This window comes from Fragaria vesca, linkage group LG2 (genome assembly GCF_000184155.1).
Source record: "Fragaria vesca subsp. vesca linkage group LG2, FraVesHawaii_1.0, whole genome shotgun sequence".
Taxonomy (NCBI): Eukaryota; Viridiplantae; Streptophyta; class Magnoliopsida; order Rosales; family Rosaceae; genus Fragaria; species Fragaria vesca.
In genome coordinates this window covers 31,092,105-31,101,221 of record NC_020492.1, presented here as the reverse complement: position 1 = coordinate 31,101,221, position 9,117 = coordinate 31,092,105, and the positions used below count along the sequence as shown (strand labels likewise).

The 9,117-nt window shown below is 40.0% G+C and overlaps 2 protein-coding genes across 2 annotated transcripts in view; one reads left to right on the top strand and one right to left on the bottom strand.

Moving 5' to 3' along the window:
• The first annotated feature begins 1,364 nt into the window (after window positions 1-1,364).
• On the top strand, window positions 1,365-3,758 carry LOC101315203 (set1/Ash2 histone methyltransferase complex subunit ASH2-like). The gene is made up of 2 exons (XM_004291721.1): window positions 1,365-2,382; window positions 3,297-3,758. The coding sequence occupies exons 1-2, from the start codon at window positions 1,383-1,385 to the stop codon at window positions 3,560-3,562; spliced, it is 1,266 nt and encodes a 421-aa protein (XP_004291769.1). The 5' UTR covers window positions 1,365-1,382; the 3' UTR covers window positions 3,563-3,758.
• A 2,271-nt stretch (window positions 3,759-6,029) lies between these two features.
• The window catches only part of LOC101292872 (ABC transporter G family member 15-like), a 4,254-nt gene continuing 1,166 nt past the window's right edge, over window positions 6,030-9,117 (bottom strand). The window contains exons 2-9 of the mRNA XM_004293117.1: window positions 8,593-8,672; window positions 8,046-8,507; window positions 7,847-7,963; window positions 7,559-7,669; window positions 7,177-7,461; window positions 6,810-7,082; window positions 6,609-6,716; window positions 6,030-6,389 (exon numbers count right to left, since the gene is read on the bottom strand). Coding sequence (XP_004293165.1) covers window positions 6,030-6,389; window positions 6,609-6,716; window positions 6,810-7,082; window positions 7,177-7,461; window positions 7,559-7,669; window positions 7,847-7,963; window positions 8,046-8,507; window positions 8,593-8,672 — 1,796 coding nt within the window. The remainder of the gene's footprint in view (window positions 6,390-6,608; window positions 6,717-6,809; window positions 7,083-7,176; window positions 7,462-7,558; window positions 7,670-7,846; window positions 7,964-8,045; window positions 8,508-8,592; window positions 8,673-9,117) is intronic.

The following is a 9,117-nucleotide window of genomic DNA, read 5'->3' as shown; positions in this document are numbered from 1 at the left end:
TCAGAAAGTAACCCGGTAGCTATAGGTTCGGAGGTATGCAAAATTGGGTTTGCAGAATGGTCTGATTGACATGGGGTACCAAGGGGTTGATTTCACTTGGAAAACAAATTTTGTTAAAGAAAGGCTTGACAGAGCTTCTACAATAGTAATTGGAGTCTTTCATTCCTTGATGCTTGTGTTGTTCATTTGGCTAGAATGAAGTTTGATCATTGTCCCATTTTGATTAAGCACCCCTAACAGAAATCTCTTTTCTTAAAGATGGTCTTCTTGCTGCTAAGTGCTTCAACTACTCCTTTATGAGGGTGACTCTAATCATTATCAATTGTGTCAAAAAAGTTTGCGAGACTCCTTAGAGGTTGAAGTCTACTATTTGGGACGTTGGGACGATTGCTGGTAACTTCAATCATATCACTTTCGACCATATCTTCCGTGAAGCTAATTTCCTAGGAGATGTTGTGGATGATTTGGGCCCCTCCCTTGATTCTCCTAGAATTTGGATGGGTTTTCTTCCTCCTCAGATATCGCAGGCTCTTTTGTTGGACTTTTCCAATTTGGGGGCCGTACAAACTCCTCTCTTTAATGCGCTGTACTTTTCTTCTACAAAAAAAAAAAAAAATCATGATGCTCATTCAATTTATGAGTCATTTTAGTGAGGACCCTTAAGTTGTTGAGGACTTGGTGAAGACTTTTTGGTTTATGGTTTAAAAGACCCAATTTTCGATCACATTTTGACATCTTATCCGTTCAGTTTTTAGGTTTATATGAGTAGATCATTTCTACAAATTTTCACCTAAATTGGTGTTCATTAAGATAACAAACTAGATCAAATTAATGGGCGAACCAAATCTGTCAAATATGAACCGTTCAAGTTCATAATTGTTAAATCACACATATGAATGTCTTAACAATTTTCAATATAGCTGAAAATTTGAAGAAATGATCTACTCATAAATACCTATAAACTGAACGGTCAAGATGTAGATATAAGATCGAAAAGTGGGATAAGCCAAAAAGTCATCACCAAGTCCTCAACTTAAAGGGTCCTCACTAGAAGGGTATGTTTCTCAAAAAATAAACTGCTGCCACGGGAAAAATGAATCTGAAGAAACAATTTCAAGGGTTAACTCGGGGGTAGAAGAATTTGGAACTCTCAATTTTGTAAAACACAATTTGGAGGGAAAACTATAAATTGGAGGGAGCCCATAAACATTGCGTTTTACAAAAAAGCCCTCAGAATCAGAACCACGTGCAACGCACCTGACACTTAGCGACGGATAAAATTCGACGAAGACAGAAGCAGAAGCACCTCGTCTATTTAACCCTAAATCTAAAAAAATCCCAAACTGAGTTCCCACTTCAACTCAAAACCCACAACTCTTATCATGGCCAACCTCCAATCCAACTACATGGAAGAAGACGAAGAAGAAGACGGACAATCCAAACCCACCTCCGCCGAGCCCATTACATTAGCAGAACCCGAGCTTATTATCAACCCACCACCACCACCACCGGTCACCGACCATCTCAACGGCAACAAAACCGAAACCGAAGCCTCCGAAGATCTCTCCGAGTCTCTCAAATCCCAAGACAACGACATCGAAATCGACGACGACAACAACGACGATGAAGACCCGCATCCCAAGAAGCAGAAGAATCTCTCTTCTCTCACCCCCACTGCATCCGCGCCGGCTTTTCAGGGCCCGGACCCGGCCCAATTGCCCCAACCCGTACCCGAATCGAACCCGGCGCAGCAGCAACCCAAGAAGTCGAAGAAGAAGAACAACAATGTGTGGGTCACAAAGTCGACCCGGAAAGGGAAGAAGAAGACCAAGCCCAACGCCAACAACAACACCAACCTCCCCGGAGAGGACAAGGTCCTCGTCACTCCGGTGGCCAGGTTCCCGGACAAGTCCGACGACACGCCCGAGATGACCATCTGCCTCTCCAAGGTCTACAAGGCCGAGAAAGTCGAGGTCAGCGACGACCGGATGAGCGCCGGCAGCACCAAAGGGTATAGGATGGTGAGGGCCACTAGGGGAGTTGTGGAAGGCGCTTGGTACTTTGAAATAAGGGTAATGAGCTTGGGAGAGACAGGCCACACGAGGCTCGGGTGGTCCAATGACAAAGGGGACCTTCAGGCGCCGGTAGGGTATGATGGGAACAGCTTCGGGTATAGGGACATTGATGGGAGTAAGGTGCATAAGGCATTGAGGGAGAAGTATGGAGAGGAAGGGTACAAGGAAGGTGATGTTATAGGGTTTTATATAAACTTGCCGGATGGGGGGTCTTATGCCCCCAAACCTCCGCATTTGGTTTGGTACAAGGGGCAGAGGTATGCTACCGCAACTGAAGCCAAAGAGGATGATGTGAAAGTAGTGCCTGGTGAGTGCAATCTTGATGTTTTTTCTCATGTGTTCACGCCTTTCATTATCTTGGTTTTAATTTTACTTGCATAGACATTCTGTTTCGGTTATGAATATGCCATTCCATTCCGAATATATATAAGTCAATCTTTCTATGCTTTTGAATGCCGGCACCATAACAGAGTTGAACTAAACCTTAGCATATTATACTGCATTTGCTACTTGTACTATCATCTGTTTCTGAATTTTTGTTATATTTTTTGGGTTAACTTTACTCTGTGAGGGAACAGTGAAGAAGAGAGAGAAAAGCTGATCTTATTGCAGTGTATCATTTAGTTTTCTCACTTAGGGGAAAAGCTTAGAGGTTGAAATCAATCTTTACTGGAGATTGTAACTAGGGTATACATGATTTAGGTTGATTATCAAACTTTTTGTGAATGAGGAAATTTGAAGTCATGAATTCGGCAATTGACTATGCTGAAGTGGGTTGATCTGCACTGCTTGAGTCTATCCTCTTTAGTCTTTAGAGGTGGATCTTTGGACCAGCTGCTAGGTACTGAGAGAGGCCATTACATGTATTGGCCGTTACTCTTTTGTTCCCGGAGATAAAAGAGTAGAGACTTTTGTTGTGGTGATACCAGCCAATTACAACACCCATTTTACTTATTTTGTGTTTGATAAAGTCATTGCAAACTCTCTATTGTGTTAATTCATTTAAACTAAGCAGGCAACATATACATTTTATCTGGGGTCATCTTTGACTTGCTTCCACCAACCTGCCACTTCATTGCTTTATCAGGGTTCAACAAGCACTTACTTGGAATTTAAATGCAAAAAGGATTTTATCCTCTTTTTGTGAAGTAGAATCACTGATACGATGTGTGTTTTTTATGTAAACGTAACCGTTGGAATGACTATTGATTTGTTGTGCAGGAAGTGAGATATCTTTTTTTAAAAATGGGGTATGCCAAGGCGTTGCTTTTAAAGATCTATATGGTGGTCGTTACTATCCTGCTGCTTCAATGTATACTCTTCCCCATCAACCAAATTGTGTGGTCAAGTTCAACTTTGGTCCTCATTTTGAATTTTTTCCAGAAGACTTCAATGGAGGTCCAATGCCCAAGCCCATGGCTGAAGTTCCTTATCATGGGTTTGAAAACCGCACTGAAAATGGAGTATCCAATGAGAAGAACAATTAGCCAGAAAGAAGTGCCTTTCAACCATGAAGTAAAGAAGAACGTTTATCATGGATTTAGGAGATGGCAATGAGTGCAGGATTCATTTGTAATCTAAATTGTTGCTAAAGTCAGAACATGAAAATCACTGTATGCTTTACTTTTATCTGACAGACGCTGCTTGAGAAATATATATTGATATTCTATAAGCCTGATTTTCTGATTACTGTTGATATCGATATTCCTGTTGCTTACTGCTTGTTCGTCAGTTGCATATGAGTTTGTTATAAGCAATGCTAGTTTGTTTTAAATTCTCAGTCCTTATGCATTGGTTGAATGCATGCTCTTCTTTCTAGATTCTTATAAGCTAAACGGTAGCCGTATTTAAAACTATGCCTATAATTTCACTATTTATTTGCTTTATGTTTAAATTTTTTTGATCTTTCAACTTTTGTCTTTTTGCAGTACCCTAGCATGCCTCATCTCTGCTCTGTTCTGGAATTATAATTGATCCTTGTTGGTCGGCAGGAGATGGGATACTGAAACGCTTATTTTTCTGTTCCTGGGACCTAAACCGGAAGGTCTCTCTCTTGCTTTCTCATATTCTCTAAGTTCAGTCTTGCTATGTTGAAGAATTTTGCAACAATTTTATGATGCTAACGCAAGATAATTACAACTTGTCATAACTTCTGCTGCATATTGTAGTGTGTTGCTCATAAATGGAAAAGGGCATAGATCAATATAGCAAATTCATGTTTTAACTCATCATTTGTATATTGGATCTATAAATCTTCAAAGTGGGTGGTTTATTTTGTGGAAACTTGTTTCCTGTTTGGATGTTCCTCTTGTAAGGAACAGAGGAAGGAACCCCCAAGGCCCCAAAATCTCCTACTTTTTTTGTGACAGTAGGGGTCTATCTCCTTGACCACTAAGTAATGTGTAGATACAGCCTCAAGTATTAAGTCTCTAGGAACCTACTAATTTTTAGGCTTTTAACTATAGTAAAGAACCAATAATCTTATGACCTAACTTAGGTCATAAGTCAGCTTATAAACTAGCGACCTAAGTCATTCTGTAGAATTTGTAATGCCATGTAGCCTTAATTATTAAGTATTAAGATTGATGTCATTCTAGGAGCCTCTGAGTTCCAGGCTGAGGATATATTAGGTGTTAGTTATCTTATACTAGGGTTGAATAGCTCCCAAAGACTGACATTGGTTAGTACTAGATAGGACCTCGATAGCTGTCAACACTTCTAGACAAGTTTCAGATTGATTGACTCTAGCAGTTGCAACTGAGAAGCCCTAATCAAGTGCCATGTCGGTACACCTCTGATCGAGTTAGGGCTATGTGCCCAGCAACAGAAGTCATTGGTACAGTCAGATTGGATCTTTAGAAGACGTCAAAGTTTGAGTACTGTCCCCTTCATAGTTGACACCAACCTTTCGTGGCTTGACTCACCCTCGAGAAACTTGAGGTTTAATTGCAGAAAGAAATGACAAGAGTAACAGCAGTTTTTTACTTATACTTATTTGTTCCAGTAGCTTATTTTTGAGCTGCTGTGTGACAGTAAAGCTCAGTTATTGAATCCCTGTTGGATGTTTGCGTTATTATTTTTCTTTAGCTTTCTACGCCTTATTGAGCACAATTTGATCCACTTGCCTGGGATGAGCATGTCTCAAGTGTAGCCAGCAAGTCCCACCAACTTGGCTTGGAGGTAAATTTGAGGTTGAGGGATCTTGGTTCAAGCAGTCAATGAGTTTAAAGTCTTCGTAGTCTTTTGGCTGATCAGGTTATAAGGTTTCTACTTTGACATAGAATGCGGAAAAAACAAGCCATATAGGATTATAAGGTTTCTACTTTGACCTGCAAGCTTTATTGCTTAAAGAAAGCTCATTAGCTTTTCATCAGCTCTTGGTTGAGTAGCGAATGTGTTTATGTTGAATGTAGAAGCTAATTACTGAGGAATGCTCAATCAGACAAATACAATAATCTGACACCTTGTAATTTGCATTTCTCGATCTGAGTTGTTTTGCTGACTATGATATCCTGGAATGTTATGTAGTATGATATTACTAAGTTACATACTGTTATGTAGTTTCATAGTTTCTGTGAATTTATTAATAATCATTCTCTTTTCTTTTTTTCTTTTTTTTTGAGAAAGATTAATAATCATTCTCTTGAAGTATCTCAATGTAGGGAATTGCTATACTTCGAGCTTAACATACCCTCTATCTACGGTCTCTACTATCATTATGACACCGTTTCTGATGGTGGCTCTGTATCCCAAACATTTGTTCTATTGAGATTCTGATAAGACAACTTTTACTTTTCTTGATTTGTTATTGTGCTCCTCACTCTCTCACTTCAGTCTCTCTCGTTCGAAATTCTGCATCATATTAGACGTAATACATCAAGGTGTTTCTGTATTTCAGGTACCACTGGAAATAAAAAAAAGGTAGCGAAAACGACAGGATTTCAGTTTCTGCTTCTACTGCAGTGGAGAGTTGAGACCTTCTTGGAAGGACAAGGGATGGAGAGGTTGATGTCTCTTGGAAGGGAAAAGAGGTCCATCTTTTCTGAATGAGGGTCGCTTCTTGAGATGCTTTATAGTTTGCTTCGCATAACATGCTCGGAAAAGAGGTGAAGCTCTCTCTTTGATCTTAAGGATGATGAAGAAAGTAAATCTGAAAGAAACAACAATGGCAATGACTGCAGCGAAATCCCACCACTTCGATTGATCTGGTTGAATACCCAGCAGAGTTGTGAGTATATCCTCGCCTTTCAGCTTTGGGCCATTGGGTGTACGAGAATCAAACTCACGGCCAATCAATCCGTTCTTGAATTCTCCCTGCATACCCAGTATAATTTGTATCATTTCATTGTTTAAGAATCGCTTGATATCTAGAATCCAAGGTTCTCAAGATCAAGTCATTTTGTTTTTCTTTAGTTCAACTCTAACACTAGCCTTTAGATTTTAGATAATGCAAACTAAAAACCAAGATGTTGAAATTGTTAAGACTGTTATTTCTTCTAATGTGTAGTCTGATCAGATATTATTGCTTTGTACCTGCAGCGCCCATGCAGCGTAGTTTAGATATGAGACCGGATATCGCCAAACTGGTTTGGGAAGGTCAGGCAAGAAGCGGAAGAATCCGGCAGTCATCATCATGATTCCCTAATGAAACATGGTAATAGATGACAGTTAGAGCTCCAATGGTGCTTATGAAGATGAAAAACAGGAAGCTACGCAAGTTTGATGTGGTCTGACCAAGTATCCTGCTCCAATAATTACTCCCATTAAGTAGTTTGGAACAAGAGAAGCAATGATCATCATGGCGCTTTCTACTGCTGCAATGGCGCTGAGAAGATCAAGGCACATGAACGCATACTCGGAGAAATGAGTATCCTTTTCCACCATGAAGTAAGTTATAGTTGTGGATGCGGTTGACATCAAAGCCAAGAATGGGAAAGAAGAGAGGAAATTTGACAGAGTAAAGACAGCAACTCCATAATGCCCGTTGTGCCTTTCTCTATGAAAAACCTGTTTGAAGAACAAAAAACAGAAAATGGAGTCGCCAAATGTAAGTTCGAATTCACGTCTCTGTTACAAAATCACATTTGGAAATTACTTTTACCTTCATTTCTTCAAGGAAAGATGGGAAGCCTCCAATGGACATGAAAGTCATGAAACCAGACACAAATCCAGCACAAGCTCCTCTTGCAAATATTGAAGTGTAATTTGTTCCCAGGTCGTAGAAAATTGTACCAACGCATAGAGACAAAAGTATATAGATGACGATTCTCACCCAGTAATACCCCATGTCCCTAGACATGTTGAGGAAAGATCTCCGTGTCAATATTGAGAGTTGCTTCCACCATTTTGCTTGGCTCCCACTCCTCTTTTCTACCCCAAGTCCTTCCTGCCAAACAAGTTTTTCGTTCAGTCATGGGCATACTTACGAGTGCAAGCTGTAAAATGTAAACATTATGCTTTACCATGGACAATATTTCTCGAACCTTGATTCTTGTGCTGGTTGCATACTCTGAGCGACTGTACTTCTCAATAAGCATTGCTTTTATCTCTGCTGTAGCAAAGTTCATTAAAGGTTCAGATGCGTTTGGGACTTCCTGCATTGCAAACACCAAGAAGGTAGAGTTTTGTATTATGAGGTGATGAATGAAACCAACTACCAAGTTTTGTTCGACATAAAAGGGTGAAGAACATGGCCAGAGAGCTCAAACATGTTAAGTAAAGTAGCAAATAAGCAACAGTAGTAGTTTGATGGAGAAGTTTGAGAAACATACGCGTATATTGTGCGAGCTGTTCATTGTGACTTTGTCGAAGTCTGAATTAATACAACGAAGAAAGTGATCAGAAGGGTTTCTTCGACTCGGGCATGGGACTCCAGCTTTGGCAAAGAACTGTCAAATTTACAGTGCAGTATGAGATTGAGTTAAACACAAAGCAGAGGAATGCAAATAAGTAAAGCCATGCTATAGGTACCTCAACTGCCTTGTTGGCTTGACCAGAATAAACTGTTTGGCCACCAGAAAGCAGAACAAGATCATCAAAGAGAGCAAAGACTTCACTACTGGGCTGATGAATCGAAGAAATAACAGTTCTGCCATCTTGAGCAATGTATCTGAGGATTTGAACAACAAAGAAAGCCGCAGCACTGTCGAGGCCACTGGTAGGTTCGTCGAGAAACAAGAGCCTTGGCTTTGTGAGAATCTCAAGTGCAATGCTCAGCCTCTTCTTCTCTCCTCCACTTATGCCCCTCAAATGCCAGTTTCCGATAAGCCTGTGAGAGCAGTCTTGCAGACCCATATCGGTGATTGTGGCATCAACAATGTCATTGACCTCTTGTTTGGTAAGACTAGTTGGGAGCCTCAGATGAGCCGAGTAAGTTATGGTTTCTCGTACTGTTAGAGTTCCCAGCAGGACATTTTCTTGGGTCACATAAGCCTGAAATTCCAAAATAGTAAACATTTTGTGCCTCTAACATACTTGACATCTGAAAGCAACATCGAAAAACTTGGTATGAACTTACAGCAACACCATAGTCAAGTCGCCTCTTCTTTCCATTAAGTTGAACATTTCCAGTCATGACAACATTGCGTGACAGTCTACCTACATAATTCCCAGTTAATTTAAGAAATGCGTTATCAGTTTCATTGTTACTACTTTTGGGAAGCATTGTCCATACTCCATATTATTGCAGATCAAATGGTGTGAAAAATATCATATATACAATGTGTCCCGGTGAAAATTAGAGTCGGCTAGAGTGAGTAAAATATGGAAAGCATATAAAGCAAGTGAATGCAACAACCCCAAAAGCCCTAATGAATGAAATCAGAAGAAAATTACCATCATTTCACCATCCACACCAACAGGAATTGATGAAAGACAGATCTCAATTATTTCATAGTTCTGAGAAAGAAACTAAACAGATCAAAGTGTTTCTTGATGATGTAGTTGCTCCTTACTAGGAACAATGAAACGAGTACTCTGAAAACAAAAGCCTCTGACGTATATATTCAAATATGATCACAGAACCCTAATCTCTCTCTCTCTC

Bases quoted from the DNA above. Each gene is read 5' to 3' on its own strand.
- LOC101315203 (XM_004291721.1), top strand. From the start codon at position 1,383: ATGGCCAACCTCCAATCCAACTACATGGAAGAAGACGAAGAAGAAGAC. The intron at 2,383-3,296 runs GTGAGTGCAATC...TTTGTTGTGCAG, and splicing joins TGATGTGAAAGTAGTGCCTG to GAAGTGAGATATCTTTTTTT.